General features: G+C 40.8%; 1 protein-coding gene across 1 annotated transcript in view; it reads right to left on the reverse strand.

The window, feature by feature from the left end:
• Nucleotides 1-1,152: 1,152 nt before the first annotated feature.
• Nucleotides 1,153-27,583, reverse strand: part of Zc3h12c (zinc finger CCCH-type containing 12C) — a 60,054-nt gene continuing 33,623 nt past the window's right edge. Inside the window, exons 3-6 of the mRNA XM_038323548.1 lie at nt 18,796-18,935; nt 12,127-12,361; nt 8,839-8,945; nt 1,153-8,280 (exon numbers count right to left, since the gene is read on the reverse strand). Coding sequence (XP_038179476.1) covers nt 6,884-8,280; nt 8,839-8,945; nt 12,127-12,361; nt 18,796-18,935 — 1,879 coding nt within the window. The 3' untranslated portion in view covers nt 1,153-6,883. The remainder of the gene's footprint in view (nt 8,281-8,838; nt 8,946-12,126; nt 12,362-18,795; nt 18,936-27,583) is intronic.

Genomic DNA, 27,583 nt, shown 5'->3' on the forward strand with positions numbered 1-27,583 from the left:
AACCATGAGAGCATTGCATCAATACTTCAATGTGCAAGACAGCTTGAGTCAAGACACACAGTCTAAGTCAGACAACCAAGTGGGGATAGATGATGTTGGTCAACGGGAAGTACCAATCTTAGGAACAATGTCAGAGGGAAGCACAGGTTTGCAAAGAGGCAGAGGAGGAAAGTCCTGGTAGAATTTAATCAATGTCATTAGAACATGTTGCTATAATGCCCACAGCAGAAGAGGAACACTCCCATTGACCAAACATTATGTGAAAATTGGGTCAGGAAGACGCAGCTCTAGAACGGCAGGGCTCACGTGGAGTCTGTCTCAAGGCTCAGGAGCAGAGCCAGGCAGCACTGCACTTATCTGTGCCTGACACGAGTTCTCCTCCGCACCATGCACTGGAGACAGGAATCTGTGAAACTGGGGTCAATACCATTTTTTTTAAACAAGGGAGTTTGGGAAAGATTCTGAGAGCTGATCTGCTGGGTTCTACACACTGTGTGTGTGCTGTCTGTTATTGTATTAACATGTGCAAGATGGGGTCAAACACACAAGTATCACTTACTAACCTTTGCCTGCTGTCTTCCCCAACCTCTGGAAGAAATGAAACATTTATCTATAGTGAGCTCGTGTTTTGAGCCCCAACTATCAAGTAAAACTTATCTATTATGTTTGTTTTTTCTTTTTTAATACTTACTCATGCTGTGTTGCTTTTAGACTTCAGCTTCACTACAAGAACGAACCTTGAAGGATGCATGTGAAGCCTGCTTAGAGTTCACATGCATCAGTGCCCCAAGACGGTGCACATCCCAGTCCATACCACCCCACCAAGAGAAGACTTTTCAATCCTTGTATCAGAACGAGGACACTATACCCAGCCTTTCTATTATAATCTCAGTGGACAAGGTCCCTATCCGCAATCACACTGTCTTAGCTAGACAACCAAACATTTCAGAATCACCAGAAACAAAACACTTTAAAGACAAACAGAAAGAAAACACTCTCACCATGTTTTGAGTCATGACTAATTGTTTTTGACATTTAATTTCAGTTTAATAGGAATTAGTTGTGGCTCTAACATTTACATTGATGCCGAACATGTGCACATCCCACAGAGAAGCCCAATGTCATTAACCACAGAATTCAGGCAAACCAGGGGACCAGACAAGGAAAATGCTTTATTTATTTAGCATCTATACTGTCATATGAGATCAATTTCTTCATGAAACAACAACCTATCACAGGAAAAATGAGTATTTAGTATTTCCCCCTCTACAGCAGAATCTAATAGTTGTTTCCACTGCTTTGGGAATTGTAAAAACCCATTACAGAAACACACAGGACACACAGTGATAAACAGAATAATACATTTATAAAATGGGTGCTCTAAAGATATTCTTTACCTTATTTTTCCTGTAAGAAAAGCTTGAAGGATCAATAAGGAAATTTTCTACTAGCATACAACTATAGTCAGGAGGGGAAGGAGGGCTGACAGAGAGGGTATACCATATCTGTGGTATTTGACCACTCGTGGGTATTTAACATAAGGTAGAAAATTAATAATTTAAAAAACCTAGGGGAAATCTAAATACATATCTATCTATCTAATATCTATATCTATATCTATACACACACACACACATAGACAAATATGTGTGTATATACTTACAAAACAACCACTGGGTTTCTTTTCCCTGCAAGACAGCAGCTGCTTTAGAGAGAAGTGGTAAAAGCTTTGCTGGGAGACATCTGTGGTTGACCTGAAATACCTGGCTAGAAAGTCAGTTCGTGGTCTATGAAGTGAAACTCTACAAGTCTGTAAAGAGTGAAAGCATGCATAGACATTCTCAACTGCCAAATGGTCACAACCTCAAGTTGTGTTTCAATCTGAAGGACTGAGGACCACAGGGAAAAGCCATGTCTAAATATGACGGTGTTGTCCGAACAGGAGCAACAGGCAAGGAGGCGAGAGCACTGCAGGAGAAACAGTAACACTGTTAAAGCCGGAGCTGCATCCAAGTTTAAAAGAATGTGTGACTGCCTAAGTAGGTGGTGGTTTCCATAGCTACTTCACAATCCTATGAAGAGAGTGTTATTGCTGTGTCCATGAATGAAGCACTGGGAATGAGCGTGCTCAACAGTGTGACCTCCAGTCAAGTCAGACTCACAGGGGGTCCTAAGAATATCCCTCCCATGGCAGCTCCTACAGTGTCTTAAAACCTCTAAGGTGAGCATCTGGACAGAGAAAGAAGACATACATGTTTCTTATTAAGAGTGACAATGTAACAAATACACTCATTATAGCTGTTAGAGCACTCTGCTTTAAATATTACAGAAAACTCCGAAACTGTGAAATTACAGTATGTCGATCTTTTAAACCACTTGTAAAGGAGAATGGGTCTGTTGAGTATCAGAAGACAAAATCAACAGAAAAATGTAACTAAAAATATAATCTTTGAAAAATTTGTGGCTAAATTATAGGCTAGGTTTTTAAAACAGACTGTTTTTGGTCCATGAGGCCATTAACAAACAAAAGATAAAGGAATCTTACTCATAAATAAGTACTCAAAGCTCAAGGAAAAATTCCATACTCTTCTCTCTTTGCAGATATTTTGTTGGTGTGCTAAGTGACCATCACACATCATGTTCTGAAGGACACAGTGACTACTAGGTGACCTCTGAGATACATACTTATTATATTAACATATGCCAGAACTTACTGCATAGGATGTCTGGCTTTCTCCCTCAAGGTCAGGGCTCAGGAATGGCCCACAGGTAAAAACTAGCCTGGTGCTTGTTTCTGTAAATAAATTTTTATTTAAAAAAGTCACATTTTTCTATGTTGCCTGTGGCTTTTACATTGTAAAGGCAAAGGTGAACAGTTTTTAAGAGACTGTTTATTCTCTGAGACAAGATCTTACACAGAAAGAGCTGCTGGCACATCTCTAGGGTCTAATTCCTAGGTGTCTAGCACAACACAAGTGCCTTTGCTTTCACACGCAGGCACCTGGCTTCCTTGCATTCTGATGTGTTTGTGACTAATCTTCTATGCTTTATTTTGTTCATTTGGGTGTATCCTGAAACTTTAACACCACAGCTGGGGTTTTCAATTGTAGTATGTTTGGAACATAATCATTATCTCTAGCCATAATCTTGCTTGATGTTAGGCATTCTCTAAGAATTAGAGATGAATGAACTGGAAGAGAAGCTACAAAAACTGTCCCTCTTGTTTTCTCTTGACTAGGGAAACAGGCTACTGAAAGGAGGAACGAAAGCCAAATACACTTCAGAGCAAATACCAGAAAGTCAGGGGAAGGAGCTCAGCTTTCACACAGAAAGGTAGACAGCAAATAGCCAGCCAGACATTGATATGTGTGTAAGCATGTACATACACATACATGTACACACACACACACACACACACACACACGGAGTCATCCCCATGTCTATTATAAACTGAAAAATACAACATAAAGTATATTTGTTTTATAAATATATTACTGTCTATATACATATAGATACATCCATAAAAGACATGTTAAATAATCATTTGTATAATCAATACTACTTTTTGTGTATTTAAAAATTACACATTCTATTAAAATTATCAAAATAATCTTTAAAATACCAAGAATAAAACCAACCAAGTGTTTCTTTCCATGTAAGTGGTTCTGAATCTTATGTTCAAATAGACCCTAGACTTGGTCACACAACTCAAAGAAACATAGTTCAATCAGGAAAATGCTATCCATTAAACAACCCCCCCATTTTTAATACTTCATAACAAACATGTGTATATATAAAACACCCTCTTTAGGTATATTACATAGTCTCATAAATGTATTTTCATAAAAACACAAAATTCAAGTTTCCACCAGTGTCAAATATTTTATACTGGTGCCCATGACTTTCACTGTGTAGGTCAGTGACAAACCCCATCAGGGTAACAAGACTGAAAGCGTCTGTATTACATGCAGGAACAGAGGAAGTGCTAAGGCCATTTTGGCCCGTTAGGTACTATTCCCTCTGGACTAAGACACAGGGACAGACGAGCTGCTAATCACTGCATAAAGCACAGTCAACTGTCTATGATTCAGGGACAGAATATTCCAGTCTGAGTCCCTTTTATCAGCTGACCACTTCTGACTTTCTTACTACTTATTAACACACCATTTCCAGGTTGTTTATTTATTTTTTAAGAAAGTCTGGTAAATAGGAATTAGCAATTGGGAGGAAATATTTTTGCTAAAATTAAGGTCTATGATCAGCTATGAACTTGATAACAGACTCCTGTTACTTATTACTTGAGATACTTGAGAATTTTATGTAGCTAAAGTCTGCCAAATATGTTCAACTCTGCAAGCAACGTTGGTGCTTCATTTAAGACTGTCCTCTTGTCCTAAGGAGACTTTTCCTTAGCACACAACTAATGGTACTGAGAAATGGAGGTGTGGGTGGGTTAGAGCTCCCACTCCATGACAGACACTGGCAGGGGTTATATTAAAGATGAAAAAGAGGGCAACTAGTCAGCTAAAATCATTACAAGGCCAAATTTTAAAAGTTATATCCTTCTGACCTAAAGTCTCACATTATTTTAGTCAAGTTTGCCCATTTCCAAATAATCACAGTGCTAAAACGAAGCAGAAGTGACAGATTCATCTGAAGCGACTTCCTACTCGAGCTCACAGTACAACTGGGTAAAGGGACCCACACTTGCAACCCTGCTTTTGGCACTCTTAGTCTCCACAACCCAACCTGTCCTTCAGCTAGTGACTGACAGAATCAAGGACAGTCGCCCAAGTCAGCCGCCATTCTCAGACAGACGCCACTCGGAATGGCTGGGGTGGCGCTACCCGCATCACTCTCGGGAAAGATGTGCGCCACACTCACTCAAACACCACAGCAGTAACTGTAGACAGCACTTTCCTGAATTAAGTTTGCTGAACATGGTTCAGATTATTGGATATGCTAATATGCACAATGCCGTTTAGAAGCATTTACTGTGTACCCAAATCCTACTCCATGCAACACACAGTGTCACACAAGTAGTGAAAATGTTATCCTAGTCGAAGATGCTTGGACGTTATTTTCAGGCAGCATTTTATCTTTATTTTAAGTTAAGTTCACACTAGGTAAGTTTTAGGAGAAAGAAATGCCAATAAATTTATTTAATATATTTTAATATATAAAACTAAGACAGACACCTTTATTTACCTTAATTGTTACTTTTATTTTCTATCCTATTCTAGACTTCGATTTTACTTTAAAATTTTGTATTTAAATAAGGGATAAAATGTTGCCCAAAAGTCTAATTATAGTTACACATTTGTGTTTTTAACTAGATCTACAAATCAAAATAGTTCTTATTGTTAAAAAGATACAATTTGTATCAACAGTAAAAGGTACTTTCTGGTTTTCAGGGCTTTGCTTCTCTTGGGTTACAGGACCATCCAGACCAGAGCGCCCAGGCGGATGACAGGAACAGGGCTGGACTTGTCCTTTACACTAAGTGACTCAGGGTCAAATTCTGTCCAGCGCAACACTGTCTGCTCTGATCGTGAATCCATCTCCAATCCTCAGAAAAGTCACTCCAGCAAGCAAACCCCGTGACTTTGCAACCAGAAATATCCCTTACTAATACTAGAACAGACCTTAGTCCGTATCTAAAACTACACTAGTTGTGGCAAGAGTCTGGCCTCAATAATATAACAGGCCCCCAAAAAACTACCTTCAGGAAAATGGAAAATATACAATATATTACAAAAATTCAAAGTTACCATTTACAAGTTCCCCCATTGCCATTTCTATAGTGCAGTATCAATAAATGTTGCATCTCCTCAACACATCAGACCACCTCAGGCCAGCCTTGATAAAGAGCAGGAAAGCTAGAGTGTATTAAATATAAAAGTTGCATTGAGAATACTTAGATTCATTAAAAACAGGCAAGTACTGTGAAAGGGTTATTCATCCAGTATTGTGTCTCCCACAGACAGACAGACATTACGAACATATGTGAATGGAAAGCTAGAACTTCAGTCTCATTTCTACTGCCAAGAAGCACGTTTCAACTGGAAAACAAAGCTTTAACCTGTAATAGTTACGGCTTTTGCCTTATTCCTAAAAAAGAAAATGGAAACATTTTTCTATTGATTGCATCTGCTTTCTTTTAAACTGACCATTTAAAATTAACTAATTTTAACAGGAAACCTCCAAACAAAAATAAAACAATAAAAAGTGCCATACTGAAAATCATTCTAATATATACTATTACCCATTTTAATATAACTGGTAACTTACATTTCATTTAAAATATAAAGTCAGTGCTGTAGTATATCTTTGTTTCTATAAATAATGATTATAGCACAAAGAAGCCCACTTTCCCCAAATAAAAATAACTTAAAAAGCTGTAAAGGATTCTAGTTAAGCTTGGCTTGAGGAAGAAGTTGGCTAGATCTAGGCCAGTGCCTCCACATTTGGAAGGTACCGCAATTGCTTGCAGTTGACAGACAAACACCAAGTTAATAAGACAGGAAACAAGGATTAAAAAGTGCTGCATATAAACCCCTGATGCACCAAAGAGGAATATCAAAGATCACAGATACACCTATTAAATCAAACTGGAGAAACTTCCAGCCAAGTATATAGCTTTAAAAAGGAAATGTTTTGTTTTTTTTTTTTTTTAAAAAAAAAAGTCTGAATGTAAAGCAATCCCGTGATGTGTCCACCAAGTGGGGTTCCATAGAGATTCCATGATACAGTAGTTCACATAAATGGATACTATATAACCTCCTTGCTGAGAAGGAGATCACATGTGCTATTGTAGCAAACCTCCCTCAGCATCTGAGCTGAACAAAAAAACTAGTCCACACCACAAAGATGCATCATCTTTTCAATACCCCAGCTGGGATTTCTCCACGAGGATGGCTGCGGCAAGCTGCTGAGCATCCGTCATGTGGGGATTCCTTTTCATGACGAGCCTCACAAGTTCAGGGGGGAAGATGTTGCACAAATTGATAAAAATCTTCTCTCGGTTGTCCTGGTACCTCGGGGGATCTTGTGGCATGCCACAGTACGGGATTCGCCAGGTGGGCTCCGGCTGCTCAGGCAGGCTCTGGAAGGTGATTGACTCGTAACACGGGGGTGTCGAGTTATCGGGTAAGGAGTAAGTCTGCCGATAGCCGTAGGCATCCATCCCATAGCTTGGCCTATCCCAGCTTCCTAGGCCTTCCTGGCGTGAGTAAGGCTTTCTTTGTCTTGAAGGAGAACTATCATAGAGTCGAGAATCAGAAATGCTGTCTATTCTCGTGGCCACTAGGGACCTCCCGAGGTGTGGTGCCTTCGAGTGTGTGGAGCTTGGTGGAGAGGGGTAATCACTGGGACAGCTGGACCGGGCACCCACAGCAGGGTGCTGCAGATGCATAGCCAAGTGCGGAAGGGGAGGCTTGGGATGGAACTTTGGTTCTTCGTGACTGTAACTTTGCACTCTGGTTAAGGGGTCATGGAAATTCTGCAGGAAGGGCTGGGAATTAAGGCGGCTGTGAGGGTGCATGTGTTGACACTTCAGATTCTCTTCTAGTTGTGGGTCAGGAGAGCTGACATAGGAACGGTCATTGTACCCCACATAGGAGTCGCTGCTCCCACAGCTCATGCTTCCTTCACTGCTGCAGTCTGAAGCTACAGAATTCACTCGATAGTCAGTGTCTAATGAGAAACGCCTTTCAGGACTTCGGGGGCCTGAGATACTCAGATTTGAATACGCATTCAACATGGAATAATATCCAATGTCAACAGGAGAGTCACATTTTGGATACTGTTCATAAGGCATTGGCGTTCCATGATTTTTGGTTGCCATCATCATTGGAGGGTACTGTCCCTGTGGTCTTTGATCCTGAGGTGGGAAATGAACTCCAGATGGAAGGCCATTGCTTAAAGATGTAGTGCTTTGGGGTTTTGCAGTAGGAGTGGCCGGTATACTAACTAAGGAAGGTACAGACCTGGTTTCCAATTTGTTTTTGGTGGGAAGCTTTTCCTCTATGTCTTGGTAGACGTGAGTCCTTATGCTTGGGTCTGACTGCCTCTTCGGAGCACCTCGTTTACCGTCTGAAGTGCTGTCCACCTTCGTGCTACAAGGGACACTGTTGCTCTTCACCAGTCCTCCTTCGTTTGGAGTCTTGGCTGCTGTGTTTCTAGACATGGCACGAAGTTCATCAGCTACTGACCGCTGAGGCTGGCTGCCCCTCTCTGGGTGGTAATATTTGCACTTGTGTCCGTAGGTGCACTTCTTTCCTATGAAGATAAAATCAGTTAGGCTAAGGAGCACGCCAGGAGATCCTGCACAGTCAGCGAGGCACGCCTGTCTGAACTTGAGAAAGAAAGGCAGAAGTGGGAGATGGGCTAAGTCTTAGTCTGTTCCTCACTCTCTTCAGCATTCTTGCTTACTATGGAGAGCAAGGAGGAAACTCAGCTGATGTCTCAGATCATATCTGCCTCTTCTCTTCCAGGTCTTTACGACTGGGTGGGAAATTCTGCTATGAAGTGAACTGTATGCTGCAACGTGATAAAGCTCTGCTTATCTGATTCATATCTAGACAGAATTCCCAATATTCATTCCCATAAAAACTAACTTCAAACAGAATTACAGCTATTTTCACTCAGAGAAATTCATGTATTGAACCCAAACAGGTAAAAATAGTTTTAAGGCTAATACACTTTCTTAAATTTAATATAATCAAAAGAAGCACATAGTATCCATCTGAGACTTTTCAGTGTTTATTGACATTAGTCCAAGTTTAATAGTATATTGCGCTTTAAGGGTGTATGGAAAGTATTCATAAGGACAGTTACCATATGGACAAGGTTGCTTTTTGTGCTCAGGAACGATGGGTTTCTTTCGCAGAAAATTATCCAGACTTGGGCCATGTCTTCCAAGAGGGTCATCAGGGGGCATGAATCTGTCACAGAGACAACAACAAAAAAAATGACACCCAAAAAGATTAACTTAATCCTAAAGATATAGTTACTCATTCTCTTTGCTTTTCTCTCTCTTTCTTTCTTTCTTTCTTTCTTTCTTTCTTTCTTTCTTTCTTTCTTTCTTTCTTTCTTTCTTTCTTTCTTTCTTTCTTTCTTATGTATACAATATTCTGTCTGTGTGTATGCCTGCAGGCCAGAAGAGGGCACCAGACCTCATTACAGATGGTTGTGAGCCACCATGTGGTTGCTGGGAATTGAACTCAGGACCTTTGAAAGAACGGGCAATGCTCTTAACCTCTGAGCCATCTCTCTAGCCCCTCATTCTCTTTTCTTTTGAAATTTTTTATCCAATTGTCTTGACTAATATTTATAAGATCAAAAATACACCAAGTTCTCCTATAAAGTGCAGCTTTCTCCTGAACTTGTATCTGTTTTGATTTAAATAAGTTTTGACACAGCATGTCCTAACAATGCTTTTTTTTTTCTTCTTCCAGTCTTGGGATGTTTGAAAGGATTTGAATAATAATTACCAGGGCATTTTAGGAGAGCTCTATCAACACCAGTCTTGCAAGGGAATGCAGGGCAGGTGGGGGCTGTGGAGCAGCTTAGAAGGGAAAGGGGGAGAGGGGCAGCAGTGAGGACAGAGACTCATTGATGCCACTAAGTGCCAGATGTGCTACGCACACCACTGCATTTCCAGCTTCAAGCTCCATTTGATAGATCAATCAATAATTCTAACTTAGGTTCAGATGAACTAAGTCACTAGTGTCTAACATCCAATTACAAAACAAAGTCAAGATTCAATTACACGGGACTCTCAAGTCTGTTCTCTTCCCATTACAGCAATGGCTTCTAAGCCGAGATGGGAAATGAGCTGTGAGGATGCAGAGCATACCTGTGACCCTGACCCAGACAGCAGAACAAGATCCCATCTAGACCCCGACCTAGATAACAGAACAAGATCCCATCTAGACCCCGACCTAGACAGCAGAACAAGATCCCATCTAGACCCCGACCTAGAGAACAGAACAAGATCCCATCTAGACCCCGACCTAGACAGCAGAACAAGATCCCATCTAGATCCCGACCTAGACAGCAGAACAAGATCCCATCTAGACCCCGACCTAGAGAACAGAACAAGATCCCATCTAGACCCCGACCTAGACGACAGAACAAGATCCCATCTAGACCCCGACCTAGACAGCAGAACAAGATCCCATCTAGACCCCGACCTAGATAACAGAACAAGATCCCATCTGAAGAAAATTTTTTTTAGTTCAGGTCTGAGCAGGGTGGTGGTAGCACACACCTTTAATCCCAGAACTTGAGAAGCAGAAGCAGGTGGATCTTTGTGAAATTGACGCCAGCATGATCTACAAAGCATGCTCCAGGACAGCCAAGGCTACACAGAGAAACCCTATCTCAAAAAACAAAAAACAACAACAAAAGAACAACAACAACAACAACACACATATACACACAAAGGTCAGATCTAGGTCACTGATCTGAAATCCTAGTTATTTGGCAGAGGGAAGGAGGTTAAGACAAGAGGACAGCAAGTCCAGGTTTCCTAGGCTACAGAATGAGTTCCAGGCCAGCCTAAATAAGTTAGAGACCGCGTCTCAAAAGGACTAAGAAATAAAAGCATCGAGGCTGTAACCCAGTGTGGCGTACGCTTGCCTAGCATGCACATGTTCCTACTACTAAAGGAACTGAACCTCAGGACACGAGCTTCTTGGGTTGACTATCAGAGGCAGGAAAGAATTCATATCATGCACAGAAATAAATTCTAATACTTGTTACACCTGTTCTAACTTGAAATAAATCCAAGTGTTTACCTACAAAATGAGAATATGCACAATATAAAAACTTATTGAGGAACAATCAAAATGGCTAAAGAAAACTCTTAGCAAATAGTTCTAGTATTACGCAAGCAAACTGGCAATATCCCATGAAAAACTAGAGGCTAGGGATGTGGTTCAGTGGTAGAACACGTGACTAGCCCGAGTGAGATCACAGGTTCCATCCTTAGCATTGCTAAGTAAAAATATTTTCCATCTTTCTTCCCTCCTCTTTTCTCTTGACAGTCTCACTCTGCAGCCCAAGCGGCCTGAATTTGTTATTCTTCTGTTCAGCCTGTATAGTGGAGATCACAGGTGTGTGCCAAAATACCCACTTTCCACACTTCTCAGTCGTCACAAGCGGAGAGCTGAGCAGTACTGTAGCAGGTGTGCACTGCAACTTGACTGGGTTCTCTACTCTGCGCTTAGTCTAGGTGTCTTGGAATTCTTTAATTCTAAATATAGAAATCAGCTTATCTGATCTTTTTGTTTTCCTCATTAATATATTCTAAGGAATAATGCAAGACTGGGACTGTAAACATATTTTTAATCTTTTGCTCACTTTTGCTAAATTGTACAACAGTTTTCACAAATTTCAAATTTGTAATCTTTCCTTTTCTGTGCATGGATGGTTTGCCTGCATGTCTGTGCAGCATGCATATGTGCATGCAGTGTTCAGGGCAGGTCAGAAAAAGGTGCTGAATCCCCTGGTACTAGAGTTACAGATGATTGTGAACTGCCATGTGGGTGCTGAGAATTAAACCTAGGTCTTCAAGAAAAGCAGCCAGTGCTCTTAACTGTTGAGCCATCTCTCTGGTCCCGGGTTTTATGCATGTTTAATAGCGTAAGTGTTCATGTTTTTGTGAATTAGTCAGGTGAGAAACTCCTTTTGGGTTTACACTGACAACAGGTAAACCTCTTCCACGTTTGCTGGAACTCGTGCTTGTGTAAGTCACTTATCTTTCGCTCAACTTGAAGGCTGCGATCACGACCACAGTCTTCCTCGGTAACACAACTTTTAAAATGTAAGTTATCATGCGCTAAGTTGACTTGACAGACTTTTGGGTGGGGGTGTGGTATAGATGTTTTGTCAGCCAGGTCCCTCAGACACTCTAAGAAGCTTCTTTGGCCTCAGGTACTGTGCTAGCAACTCAGGGAAGGGCACAAAGCTCACACTTGCCCCCTATAGCACAAGTGTTCTGTTTTGGCTCCCCTCAGGATGAAGAGGAAACTGTCAGAAGAAACCAGTCTCAGGTCTGGTCAGTGGCAAAATGGGAAGGATATTAATGCAACTATGGCTTATGACAGTTGGCTTACTTACTTGTCATTGACAAAGGAATACATTAATAACCGTTCATCTATGAACTTCTTCCATTCTGGTTTCTCATTTGCCAAATCTCTGTAGTTATCATTGGACACAATTATACCATCAGACTCAAAGGCCAGCTTCACGATGAACCGGTCATCATAGCATACCACTCGCCTGCCTTGGACGCGCCGGGAAGGTGTAAATACCAGGATTTTTTCCTTCTCTAGTTTCCGCAGAATTTCCTGGTCTGTAATAACACAGGGTAGAAATTCAGGAGTAAATACATGGTGACTTTTGTATAATCAGAGGTTTTTTTTAAAAAAAGAACATCTAAGTATTTATTTTGTGGATGAGTGTTTTGCTTGATGTAGGTCGGTGCACCGCGTGTGTGTCTGGTGCCCACAGAGGTCAGATGAGGTTATTATATCCCATGAAACTGTTCTTACAGATGGTTGTGAGTGCCATGTGGGTGCTGGGTAACAAACCAAGTTCTCTATAAGGACAAGTGCTCTTAACCATTGAGCTTTATTCCAGCTTCTTGGTAAGAGTTTTTATAGGAACGGGAACATAGAGATTACAAATCACAGTAGATGGGCACAGCATAATCGATAACTCTCAATAAAACTTTTAGAACTTTCAGTCATAAAAGCTTTGGAGCTGAAGTCAGCAGCACCAGTGTGACGTCACAGCCGAGGCTCTGCACCAAGGGCTGATGTCAGAAACACCAGTGTGACGTCACAGCTGAGGTTCTGCACCACAGGGCTGACGTCAGCAGCACCAGTGTGACATCACAGCTCAGGCTCTGCACCACAGAGCTGACATCAGCAGCACCAGTGTGATGTCACAGCCGAGGTTCTGCACCACAGGGCTGACGTCAGAAGCACCAGTGTGACGTCACAGCTCAGGCTCTGCACCACAGGGCCGACATTGGAAAAACCAGTGTGACGTCACAGCTGAGGTTCTGCACCACAGGGCTGACGTCAGCAGCACCGGTGTGACATCACAGCTCAGGCTCTGCACCACAGGGCTGACATGAGCAGCACCAGTGTGATATCACAGCTGAGGCTCTGTACCACAGGGCTGACGTCAGCAGCACCAGTGTGATGTCACAGCCGAGGTTCTGCACTACAGGGCTCACACTGAGCTGCTATGCTGCCTCCCTTCTGAGCAGCAGGCACTTTCGCTCATCTGTGAGTGTGTTGTAGTTTTTATTTTTCCTAAACAGAAGAGGCGGAGACTAAAGAATCTGAAGCTGTAATGAAGGGAGCAAAAGAAACACTTGAAATACAGGCCCACAAGAACAGGCTGTGGGGCAGTGGTGCTGGTACAAATATGGCGCCACATGTTCTGCACCTATCCTCTGAAATGTGGTAATAAATGTCACTTAATAATTTTCAAAAACTCACCAAAAATTCTACAGATAGTTACTACCTGTTTTCTTGTGGTATGTGGTATGAGTTCAGTGGTCACTGGAGTTTAGGATGGACTAGAGGTGGAAATGTGGGTATCAGAATGAGCACTCATGCATAAAACTCAAGTTTTGCTAAACTTCACATGAGGAAATCACAATCTCACTGAACCTGCTTCTCTGTTTCTGAAATGCAGTGGGCAGGCTGGAAGGAACGAACCAGTTAACATATGGAGAGGGGCCAGGAAGCTCCCCTCCACCCATGGACCATGCTCTTCAAACTAACTTGAATGTATTTCAATCACATGCAATTGTTGATCTCTTTAAAATTCACAGAAAACCCTAAAGTCTAGATTCAATAACAGAATCCAGCATGGTGCAGGTATCTGGAGGGCAGCACAGTGCTCTGTCTCATTGGTCTCTGTATCCATTAGCGCCCAGTGCATGAAGCACATTAGTAGATACTCAATGAATGTCTATGGAATGCAGGAATAAGGAACCACTAACGGGTGCATACTCTGAAGTTTCTACTCATTCCCTCTATCTTGCTCCTGAGTAACTCAGGAGCCTCTATTTCCCAAGAAATGTTTGTTTGCTTTGAACCTCACTGAAGAAGCTGGCAGAGGAAATGAAGCAGCCTAAGTCACCTTCGCTTGTTTAACTTGTACTTATGAAACAGTTTGTAAGGTTGGAAAAAATGTTAGATGACACATAGATAATTCCAGCTTAAAAATGCAAGTTTAGTATATAAGCTAGTAAGTTAACATAGCCAATGCATGTTAAGTATTTATTAAGTGAATAGAAGATCAGCAAAACTGCTAGGCTGAACCCATGACTCTGAAAGTTTTAATGTATGCCTTATTTACTTAAATCTGGTGAAAGAGTACTGAACTATTCCATTCACCAGAGAGTACGTGCTTGGTGGCTTTAGTCAAGAAAAGTATTACTTTGGGAAAGCAAACACTTTAAAGACTCTGATTATCATTCCAGCATTTTACAAAGTAACCGGCACTCTGATGTCTTCTGGGGCCTGGCATGCTGGGACTTTTCCCTGGACTCTGCCATGACCCAAACCGGTAGATTCTTATTTCCCTTCTTGACCTCATATCTTCCTTCCTCAAGAAGCACAAAAGTCATCTGCACAATTCAACATCGCTTTTCCTTTATTTTATTTTTCAGATAGGGTCTTGCTAAGCAGCCCAGGCTAATCTGAGGTCCTCCTGTCTCAGCCTCCCAATTCTGGGACGGCAGATGTGTGTCCCGATGCCCAGCTGTTATCTTTTCATTTGAGTTCAATTTATCATATCCTGCCACTGCTTATCTAAGTATTTTAAGGTACTTATGAAAAAATTAAGAAAGTAAAAATACAAAGAAATAGGGAGAAATAAACATCCCATAAAAACACAACTTAGAGGTTAACATTTTGGCATATTTCCTTTAAATCATTTTCTGTAATTTTTCTGTTAATATATATGTATATTTATGTGCATATATAAACTATACATGTAAAAACAATAAAAACCACAAGTTTATATATATTCATATACAATAAAGAGCATGAGTTTTATATAATACTATATTCTGTAAAAAAAAAACCTCCTGTCTAGGGCCTGGGGAGATGCCTAAGTGGGTAGCTTGTTTGGTGCACAGTGAAGACCTGAGTTCAACGTTTCAGTAGTTCAAATTCCTGTAACCTGTATAAAAGATGGCATGGTGGCATGTATCTACAATTCCAGTGCCAGGGAAATGCGGACAGATGGAACAGAGTAGCTCAATGGCTTGCCATTCGAGCTTCCAGACAAGATATAAAGCAGAAAACAATAGAGGAGGACACCCAATGTTGACCTCTGGTCACAGGATGGACAGACAGTAATGAGAGTACCTACACACCTACACACCTACACACCTACAGACACACACAGAAAAATTCTGCCTCAATATTGTGCCATTGAGGAATGTTCTAATATACTGAACTATTCTTCTAATGAATATACAACTGATTTTCATTTTCCTTCTATTGAAAATAATACTACATTGACTTTTTGGATCTAAACCTTCACCTACATCCCTTCTTATTTTTATGGGATTTATTCCGTAAAGGGGAACTTGAAAATCTGAGAGCATAGTAATTCCTCTCCCTTATTCACTGGGAAAGACCGCAAGATCCCCCCCCTCCCCCCCAGGAACAGGTGAAAACACAGACAGTACAGAATCCTATATATATTTATCCTTTACATACACATCTTTGATAAAGCTCAAGTTTTAAATTAGGCACAGCAAAATTAAATTATAATAAACATGTCTTAGATTTTTCTACTGTTGATAAACACCATGAACAAAAGCAGCCTGGGGAGGAAGGGTTATTTAATCTTAGTTTACAGCCCATAATTCAGGGAAGCCATAGAGGAATGCCACTTACTGGTTTGTTTCTGTTCCCTGTAGCTTGATCAGTTTGTTTGCTTATAACGCCCCAGACCAGGTGGTACTTCCCACAGTGAGCTGACCCTCCCACATCAATCATCAATCAAAGAAGTGCTCCACAGGCTTGCTACAGGTTGATCTAGTTGGGGCATTTTTTGAACTGAGGTCCCCTCTTCCCAAAAGAAGCTAGCTGATGTCAATTTGACATAAAATGATCCAGGACAAAAATGGAACGATTGAAACAATGTACTGTTAAAAATGAGTTGGACATGACCTTTCTCAGAATATTTTGTGGCACTACATGACCCAGCAACCTCAGCACATACCTTTTCCTTCTTTATAAACTTGAGAAGTCCTACCTTTTCCCTTAAAGGGTTTACTTTACAGCTTTTCTGTGGCGACACCCAAACTGTTAGTAACCTTTATCTTTAGGCTACTGCTAAATAAAATAAGAGCTACTTATGCATAAGCATTGCAATAGATAATCTGCTTGCCCTAGAGGGCTGCCAGGCAATGGCTGGGGCACGGAGTAGCACCTAGAGGTTGGAGATTCCTTTCCTAGATGGGACAGTGTAGGATAACACAGTATTTCATCACATGACTCAAAACACTGTGCAATTTTAAATTTATGACCTGTTAATTTCTAGAAACATCCATTTAATATTTTTAGCTCACAGTTGACCTTATCTGACTCAAACTTCAAAAACTTTGAATGAAGTGGAAACTACTGTATCAACATTTTAAGATAAACATATTTGAGGGTGGTTGTGCTGATTTGTACTTCCTGGGTATAAGAGCGGCTTCCTCAAAGCACTGAATATATTAGCTGTTAATGTGAATTTGATGGATGGAAAGTAGTAATTGTTTAGATTTGTATATTTTTGACTAGTGAGGTTGGACTTTTTCCTTATTTGGTTCTTGTGAATTGTTTATTCCAATCACTTTATTCTTTACATGTTAGAAAGAAACAGCTTTGTGTTTGTTAATTTGTGTCAATTCTTAATATTAAGGGTATTTTTAAAATGTAATCAATAGATACTTAGTTTTAAGAAAGTCTACCAAGAGGTTGAAACTGAAATTTGCTTTAATTATATTAATTTTTTCCTTCACATCACTTCTAAAATTTCTAAATTTAGAAAGGCTGTTCCCCTTCCCACCTCAAAAACTACAATCTCTGATGATTTAATTTTGACAACTTATTCTTCAATGATGTAACATTTATTATTACAGGGTATAAGGTAAGAATATAAGCAAATTATTTTTTTCTAGAGTTATTTCACCATTTTTGTTCTTTTTGCTGGATTGCATGGGCATTCCACTCTGTAGTTTGACATAGCTACACGGGGCTTAAATAGAGGGAGAACATGACACTCCCAGGTATGGTTGAGGGGAAGGTTTTTACTGTAGACTTGAGGGAGGGTACAGCCAGAGGCATCTGGAGGAGTCTAGAGCAGGGGGAGAAAGTAGTAGGCCAAATAAGGTCATGGGGGAGGAGGGCAGCAAGAGAAGAAGAGAAAACAGAGAGCAGAGAGAGAGAGGCAAAAGAGAGGGGGCCAAGAGAATTCATGGCAGAAATTGAATGGACTCTCATAAGAATGAGATGCTGGAGGAAGGGAAGCCAAGAGCTGCAGAAGTTTAGGGAGAGGGCGGGGTGAGAAGAACTGAAAAGATCCCTAGGGCCTGAGTGAGGGATCCTGGCTGGAGGCCAGCAAGCACTCTGGTGCTAACAGACACAGTAGACAGCCATCTATCTGTCCTCAGTTCCTTCTGGACCTGACAGAACCCATGGCTTATGCCCCCACCAATGCTTGCCAACTCACCTCACCCATTTAACATTGCCTTAATGATATCAGATAAAAGAAAACCTTAAGATAATCTTTCTCACTGGAGTCACGGTCTCGGTCTCCTTTATTCCTTCCATCTTTCCCTTTCTCTGAAAAGTTCTATAGTTCTGATCACATGGGTTCCTCATGGTTTTGGGTGAGAGAGAAGGACTGGATACTGCCTGGAAGTCAGTATGACTGAATCAAATGTTCAACAAGAATGAACGGTTAAGGAAGGCATGTTTGCCTCAAACTCATACATTTAAAAATGACAAAATAATGCAAAAGTAAATGTATTTCTGGGTTCTGGTAATTTCCTCCTTTTTGGCTGGATCACATACACTAGGGTCTTGCCAGGCCTTTTATGTCTTGTAGCCACTAGAACTTGACAGCTGCCTAGGCTAATTTCATAGAGATGACAAAAGTGGTTTCTGAAGAGCTTCAGTGTGCTTTTCCAAGTACTATGGAGTGAATGCCACAGCTAGATCTCCTAAGAATGTCTCAGAGTGAGAACTTTATAAAATTTGATGTCAATGTTTCCACATCAATGAAAAACATCTGACTTATATATATAGCTGTGGTATTTGAATGAGAATGGTCCCCATAAGGTCTCCAGTGGGTAAGACTGTTTGGGAAGGACTAGGAGGCGTGGCTTTGCTGGAGGAGGTGTGTCACTGGGAGTGGGCTTTGAAGTTTCCAAAGACTCCTGCCAATCCCACTGTGCTCTCTGCATACTGCGCTCAGTCTGAGATGGGACCTCGAAGTTGCTCCTGCTGCCAGCTTCGCTCCATCATCATGTCTATCACAGCAACAGCAGCCATGAATGCATGCAGTATTTAGTTAATATAATTACATAACAGAAAGGTCACTAATGCATACAGTTTTTAGTTAATATAATTACATCATTTCAGAATGGCAAATAAAAAAGGTTCCATCCAAGACAATGGCAGTAGTCACAGAAGTGCCAGAGTGTCAGGCACCTGTGTGGGGATGCCATGGGGACAAACAGCCACTTGCAAATGGGCTTACCTGTGATGAGAGCGTCAGGTCGGGACTGCTCTTTTCTCCAAGCAGGGACAAAAACCGTAATATCTTTGTGGCCTCTTTCCAAAAACCAATCCACTGCTAATTTTATTCCTCGGCAGGAGAATACTTCTTTGTTTCCATGGCTGAAAAATTATTTTAGAATACTTAAAGCACAACAAAACCTAAATACAAGTTTATGAACAGAAACAGTCAAGTAATTGCAATAACAGTAATAAAGTTGAAATTTAATGTAAAGTAATACAACTTGGAAAAACTAAAGCAGCTGACATCAATTAACTTGGTTAAAAATCAAAATATGTGTGAAAAAAGAAAACTGAGATAATGTTGACAACAGAGAAAGGTGAGATAATGTTAGGCTATAAGTGTTAAGTAATCAAAAAGATACAAGTTACTTTTGTTGATGAATGGGTAAAAAAATATTCAACAGGAATAATTTCAGTAAAAATTAGAGAAACTTGACACACAGACACATAAACATACACTGATACACAAAGATACACACAGATACACACACACACACACTCAAATAAATAAAAACCAGTGGAAAACATTGCCATTTTCTAAAATATTTGTCTTTCCAAAGAATTTTAATTATATATTTCTTCTAATGGCTAAGTAATGCACAAAGCTGAGGTAGTAAATTCATACACAAAATGTTGTACAAATAAAAAAAATATGCACAAAGGTGAGGGTGTACAATAATACCAATGCTTATTGAAATGGGAGAAAATTCACAAATACTTTATGTCCTACACCCTAAGTTCTGCCCAACACCACTGTGGGAGACAAGATCAACGGTAGCTACAGGGCATTCAGAACTGGACAAGCGGTGCCAGTGTGGCTACTCTGTTAGCATTTACCTGCACCAGCTCGCTTATACCCTTTGTTCTAGTAATTAAATATGACACATTCTAATGTAAAAAACGTTTCCTGCTTCAGAGATGCACTCTGCTGCCTTGTTTCCAGTATGAACATTGCAGGCTTCATTTCTCATATATTTTTTTCTTCTTAGAACAAAGGAAAGCATAAGAAAATAATACAGGTAAATGCTTTGCTAACTTTTAACATGTTATCAGATATTCTATACTGTCCTAGCTGGAAGCACCAGAATCTTCTAACATAATTTATTATAAAATAGAAATAAAGTCTACTTGCTTTGAAGATGGTGAAGGCTGAAAGTGCACTGTAGGCTGATTACGGTCCTATCTAAATGGTCCAGGACAAGGCTAGAGGTGAGGTCAGATGCACTGAAAGGTTCAGAGAATGGGAGAAGGCAGAGTCTGAGGTCATACTTCCTAAGTATGACAGGCTGCCCACAATGTGATGTTAGGTTACATTGGAAATACTGAGCGAAATCTCATCTTTCTTCCGAGAAAAAAAAAATTTAAAAAATCCTAAGTTATCTCTGGAAAGAATATATACAGCAAGGATTCCTAAGTACACCCCACTTGCCAAAGCTTAACTACACTGTTACTTTGATTTAACAACTTGAGATCCAAAACAAACTGAGAGCCAACAGTGTAATTATTTTCTTGAGGTCTCAAGACAGGCCTGCATAAGTGTTTTCTTCCTGGGGCTTCATTTGGTGAAAGAGAATTGTCACACTCACTCTAGAAAGTAAGATTATTAATAAATAACTCATAAAATGTGTATAAAGAGTAGAATATTAAAATTCTAGAGGTGCCAGAGCAGGCGACTGTAGGCCACAAACATGGTTGGGCGAATCAAGGCTGACTGTCTGACTTTCTTCTGCTCCATCCACAAGCTTCTGAGGGAGAAAACAGGCAAGAGGGTGAAGGCTGGCCTCAGGAAGGGCGAGCACGCACAGGGTCTACCTTTCTGAGCAGGGCACCCACATTCATGCCAGTCTGGTTCTCTGAGAAAAAGTAATCCTTTTGCTTGAGTAACTACAGTGAAGTTTCTGCTGTTTGCATTTGAACATATCCTTTACTTCTATGGGGCATACTATATACCAAAGAAAATTGGTATCACTTTATTAATTCTAGGGGAAAATATACTTGTATACAAAAACATTATTAGGGATTTACAAAGCTATCACAGAGAGGAGCATACACAGGAAGCTATAGTAATGCTGGATTCTGTCTCTGGATTAGTATGGCAGAAGAACACAGGAATACTAGAAGAAATGAGCAAATGCACACTCACTAATTGACATGGAAGAAAGGAGCATCATTTGAATGCTGATCTAATGGACACACAATTCTGCAAAGATTAAATAAGAGAACAATGTTTCAAGAACCCATGGGAGCTACATGAACAGTCACTTCAGAAAAGAGGGAACCCAAATGACCAATAAACATGGAATGCTCAATAGTAAAAATGCAAATTAAAGCCAAAATGAGACACTGTTTCACACCCATCAGATGAGTAAAAATAAAATCTGCAAACACCAGATGTTGCCAAGAATGTGTGAAAATAGGAACTCATACATTACAGGTTGGAGTGTAAATTGATGTAACTTTTTGGGAGAGCAATTTGGCAATATTATAAACTTGAGGGCGTACTTTCTCTAAAACATAGTAATTCTACATCCAAGTACAGTAAAACCCTACAGCAGTGCAAAGCTGATCTTAATGCAGTTAGCCACTGGCTTTCACCCTCTAACCAGTCTTAGATTCCAAGTAGAGATAAGCCAGTGTTCTCACCTTTGCAAGGGGATACAAAAAAGAAAAGGCAAGTGGGGTTGTGCAGGTTAAGTCCCCAAGTATCCAAGATTTTCTGAACCAACCCTCAACTGGTCAGGTCAAAAAATGAATGTTGGCAGTAGAGTGTTCGGATACAAATACACCTATACTCTCCTTCATCCTAAGATGGGACCATTGTGGATGAAGAAGAGAAAAGAACAAAGTAGCCAGAGGGCTGGGGAGGACCAGAACAAAACAGGGTCTTCTGAACATGATAGGACGCATGGACTCAAGGCAGCTGTGTCTGCCTCCACAAGATCAAGCCAGTCAACATTCTAGCATGGAGGAGAGATGGGTACATGAGTCCCCATCCTACTCTGATAAGAGAAAGGGTCAGGTTTCTTTAAGGGCGTGGCCCTCGGTAGGTCTCCATGCTCCAGTGGATGACTCCACACTCATGAGTGTATGAGAAGCACAAATTGGACTCACTGGGTTCTTAGAAACAAAAAGGACAAGAAATTGGGAGGAGGTAAGGAGGTAGAGGTGGATTTGGAGGGAGGGGGTGACTATAATAAAATACGTAGCAAGCAGAGGAAGCCCTGGGTGAGTGTGTGCTGCTGACATGGGCACAGCATGTCAAGGACCACATAGCCTCAGAGCCATGGAGAATGGGGGAGCCTTCCTTGGTGGTGGTGGCTGTGCTGGTGCTGGGTATCCAAGTGTGGATACTGATAGTGTATGCAGAAATGTCTACAAAATTCCCTTGCCCAGATCTTTACAACCCAAAGACTGCTCCGCCCCAGAGGCGGTGCCTACTGAGGCTAGCTACCTGTCTCCTTGATGCAGCTGCACTCCATAAACCCGCCCCCTTGTTTGTCTGTGTGTAATAATCCCATCTCCTGTTCAGCTGCATGCAATAGCCCTGCCCCTCTGTTCAACTCTGTAACAAGCATGCTGAGCTTCCGGATGCTATGGTTTCTCCATCAGAATGGAGTAGAGTCTACCTGAACCTGGCTTTTCTGTGTCTTTTCTTCACTCTCTTGCTGCCCCTGGGCAGGTCCATCCCTGGACCAGTGCTAGATGTGGCAAAACACATTGTAGGAAATCCTTGAATAATTAATAAAAATACAATATTAAAAATATTTTAAAAATATTAAAATATTTTAAAAAATGACCTTAGAGAGATGTCCCTATCAGCCACCAAGTCTCAGAATTATCCCTAGTAATAGATGAGTCGGAACAGAAAACCACCAGGTGGCCCCAAATTGCTTGGACTTGGACAGTGAGGAGAGAGTGGGGGACACTGAGGCATGTAGCAAGGTCTGCCTACTCACAATTCATAGCTACAAGGAGCAGCTGGGGGAGACTGTTGGAGAAGAACTGGACTAAGTCTGACAGAGCCCCACAGAAAGCAGGATCTAACGTGTGCTCAAACAGCAGCTACATACACATCAGCGCTGACTATGCGAAACACATGCTGCATTTCTGTTCTACAACGGGCAGAAAGTTTACTGCGGCTTTGCAAGCATTTACAAACTCTATGCATGCATTCAGAGTCTTCTTACTCAATAAAAAAAGCTGATCCTGTATTTATAATTTAGTATGTTCTTTAGGTATCATTTTTTTATTTCAATACTATAGCAGTAAGTATAGTTGACATCTCTCGTGCAAACCTCATGTTAGGTTGAGTATGCTGGAGGATTTGCAGTCATCTTGGAGTAAGTAAGAGAACATGGATAAATATTTACTAAGAGCCTCCCTTCCCCAACTATTTTGGTTTAGTGGGATTGGAATTCCAGAGAAAATGCCAAGCCTCTACTGTAAGTACTAAGTTTCTGTGGAGCAAAATAGGTAAGAGCTTGAAGGTCCTATTGGACTCAGCACTTGTTGGTTGGTATGAAACACCCAGGTCTCATTCTTATAAACGGAGGCTTATTTTATTTGTTTGTGTTTGGAGTTGGTATGTTTAAGAACCCTAATTTGGGGCTGGAGAGATGGTTCAGTGGTTAAGAGTATTGCCTGCTCTTTCAAAGGTCCTGAGTTCAATTCCCAGCAACCACATGGTGGCTCACAACCATCTGTAGTGAGGTCTGGTGCCCTCTTCTGGCGTGCAGGCATAAACACAGAATATTGTATACATAATAATAAAAAAGAACCCTAATTTGCAGTGACTAGAGCTCATTCGAGGCAAGCGAATTAATGTATTTACAGAGACTCTTAGATAAGTTCCACTGAAAATAAAAAAGAATTATTTCAATCTTTGAAAATCATTGTGTTTCTCAGGGAATGAAAAGGATGAACCAGATGGCCATGGAGATTGAGTGAAGAAACCGAGAGAGGACATTCAGGGTCTTGGCCTTCTCTACCGTGGCTTCTCTTGACTATACTCCCTAATGCCTCTGTTTGCCTCATTATGAGCCCTAGAGCTGTGGGGTGGATGGACAGATGTTTGCATTGGCTATAGAGTATGTGGATACCTAGCCCTTCTGAGGGGAGAATTGTAACCTTATCGGATTATTCTAATACAGATTCATTTTCTAAAACTCTCCTAACATGAACATTCAAAACACAGCTAAGGAAGAAGAAATGAAGAGGAAGGAATGTAGAGCTGGACACTGGAGACGGGAGTCTGCTCTAGGACTAAAGATGCAGGTCAGCATGTGCTTTTCCTGGCAACTTAGACAAGGACCCAGGAGGCAGAACACCAAACAAGCCTACCTGAAGCTCCAGTGACTCAAATGTCTTTTTTCTTATTGAGACAGACTCTCTATTATGTAGCTCTGGCTATCCTGGATCTCGCTATATAGACCAGGCTGTCCTTGAACTCAGAGATCAGTCTGCCTTTACTTCCTGAGTATTGGGATTAGAGGTCTGCCATCATGTCAGGCTCTCAAATGTCTTTATGAAGATCCAGGACTATCAGGAACATCAGGGACTTTAAGAGTTCACAGGCCTCATTTCTCAGTTGACATGAGTCATCTTAAAAGTTAGTTTCCAGGGCTGGAGAGATGGCTCAGTAGTTAAGGGCACTGGCTGCTCTTCCAGACAACCTGGGTTCAATTCCCAGCACCCACATGGCAGCTCACAACTGTCTGTAATTCCAATTCCAGGACTCTGACACATTCACACCAGTGAATATGAAATAAAGTTAAATAAATTATTGCAGTAAAAACAAACCAGGGCACTTTGTGGCATTCCGCTAACAGTCCTGTGCGTGAAGATGCTACATGCAGTGACTTTGCCAGACCAGTGAAACAGGCAAGGCGAGGGGAAGGACAACCTCTGCATACAGCTGTGCATGGTCGCAGGAAGCTGACTTCCTCCTCCAACAGCTCTAGCTGCCCCTGACCTGGCAGCATCCCAGGACATCCTTCTGTAGGAGGTGATCTGGGAAAAGCTCCTGTAGGGCTGCTCAGTCCATCATTGAGCTTTATCAGTGGGCTACTGGGAACTGTTTTAAATAAATGAGGACAGTCTTAGGAGTGGATTCACACAGACTCTCTTTTCTACTTTGGGGCAACCATGTTACTGGAAATGCAAACCTAGGTAATAGCAGAGGGAACATATGGAGAAAGAGAAAGAAGGTAAAGGAACTTAAGTGGCAACCTTGCCTGGAGAGCTAAAAGTCTGCACAGGGGATGCTTAGGAAACAGACGTAGTTCTATTGGTAGAATACTTGCCTAGCGTATACGAAGTCCTAGTTTGATCCTCCCTAGCACCCCCCAAAAAACACACACAACCAGGGAAAAAACCTTTTTCTAGGGCCACTGTCAAGTAAGAGGAGACTTATAATACAAAGTCAATAGGCCAAGATGGTAAGAAGCCATGGCATTGAGAAAAGGAATGCGGGGTGGTGGGGAGACTAAGGAGGACACAGAGTGCGACTCAACTCTGCAGCTCTCCTGCCTTCTTCCAGCGACTCATACCCTCAGGAAGCACGCAGAAAGCAACTGGCAAATGAGCAAAGCAACAAGAGGTATAACGGTGGCATCTCACGGCTGGGAAGGAAACCACACGCCTGCCTGTGGTTTTTTTGCCTTCAACTTTCCCTGTCTTTCTTATGAATATTAACAGCAAAAGTTTTGCAATAAGAGGAATAGCTAAACTTCTCTTAATAGCTTTCTGCCTTTCTTTCTTCTGAGGTTCCTGAGTAACTAAGTTCTGTCAGGGGGTCGGGGCTGTCTCATGCTCCTCTCTTGTGTCTCAAGGTTATTACCCTGTGGGAAACACACCTGTCTTGTCGAGCAAGAGCTTCCACTTTCTAAAGCTTCTGGAGACAAGTCACCTGAGTTGCTGAATATGTGCCCATGTCAATGATAGTGAATACTGATAGTCTCCATGCCATGGGACAGACTGTGAAGAACACAGGCTTTCCTACATTAATGGTAACAACACTATCACATGGGAAGGGAATCACTCATGTAGGGTCAATGAGACTCCCTAAACAAATATACTAGAATATATTATAGACCTTTTGCAGAAAAGAAAGGTGAAATTAATTTATAGATGAAGCTATGACAGGGACCACTAAGTGTTGGTTAATTTGAGCCATACTACTTCCACAAGGCAATCACAGTTTCTGGCAGATGCAACTCCCTATGCCTAGTAAATTGGAAATCAGCAGGAGATGAGATGGATACAAACTATCTTGGCTAATAAATATATTCTTTATGAGACTTTCACTGCTTTTTAATTACTATGTGTGGTCACTTTTTCTCATAGATGTAAAAGGATTATCTGTAATTGGTTCATATTCACCATGCTGTATATCTGAAAAACACACCTATTTTATTTTTCTGTACTCAACCTGGAGGCAATTTCATGAGAAGTCAAAATTTATTTATAATAATTTATATCATAATCACCACTGGAGAATTAAAGTATACTTGTTTATTAATGCCATTAAAATATGTCTGAGGGCTAATGGACTATAAAAGTAGTTTTTTTTAATATAGAGAAAGATTCAGGGAACCACTTATTTATAATTTTTGTGATTCAGAAAAGAGAAATGATAAACCAACCACTGTCTGCCTTATCTGGTAAATGTAATTCTCAATATCATATTATCTTCATTTATAAGATTAACTAGGCTAACACAAAGAAAAGAAAGCTTATTTTAGAATCCTGTCATCATCCAATAGGAGACACACGCAGTAAATGATGGAGAATCTAAAATAGGAGTACAGTCATTTATTAAGGGAGACTTTCTTCTTAATGATTTATATGGCAGTCAAGGGCAGGAAAGAACACAGGTGTTACTTTCCAATTATCTTCTTATTTCCTTGAAATTTCATTTCACCAGTCTGTTTTATAATGCTTGCAAAGAACTTTTGAAATTATAGGTGACTTGTCATTACATAAAATTATGTACAATATATTTATATTTATTGCATGAGTATATTAACTATATAATCAAAGGAAAGCCTTTTTAAAAAAATAAATTGCCTAACATCTACAATCTAATTATAAAAATCATACTCATAATGGCATGCTTTAATGCTTAAATTAGGGACAGATTTTCAAGAGTGAGCTAATGTGGTACAAATATCAGTTACCTCTGGAATTAGATATGTCTGTTTTTAAACCACTTCTCTATAGATCTTGGGCAAATTCTTATTCTGAACCTCAATTTCCCATATTTATAACCTTATGAGATTGTGAGAATCAAAAAAAGTAATATATATAAAAAGCCTTCCTGAGTGTTCAGCAAATAGAAGGCTTCAACAAACATTCGCTCCCTCATTTCTCATGAGGCCTGAGTCTTCACTGTTTAGAAAAGGACACTCGGTTTAGAACGGGGAAAGACTGCAATGCGCCAGTCTCACCATGCAGTACAGTGGTTCTTGCATACCTTGGGCTGCAGACATCACTAAGTAGTTCTAATTTTCAAAAGAAAGCAAAAAGGGAGCAAGGGAATTAGAGCTCAGGGACAAAGCAACAGCTCCATTTCTTTCATTACAACAACAAAAATACTTGATCTACACATGGACTCTACTCTAAAATGTGCTTCTCTCTGGGAAGATGAAGTATGAATAGACACAATGCCTAAGATTTGATGGATCTTCATGCCAAACTACCCATAGTGACAACTACATAGCAGAGTTGTCAGCCAAGGTTCTAGAAAG

The sequence above is a fragment of the Arvicola amphibius genome, chromosome 3, assembly GCF_903992535.2.
Source record: "Arvicola amphibius chromosome 3, mArvAmp1.2, whole genome shotgun sequence".
Taxonomy (NCBI): Eukaryota; Metazoa; Chordata; class Mammalia; order Rodentia; family Cricetidae; genus Arvicola; species Arvicola amphibius.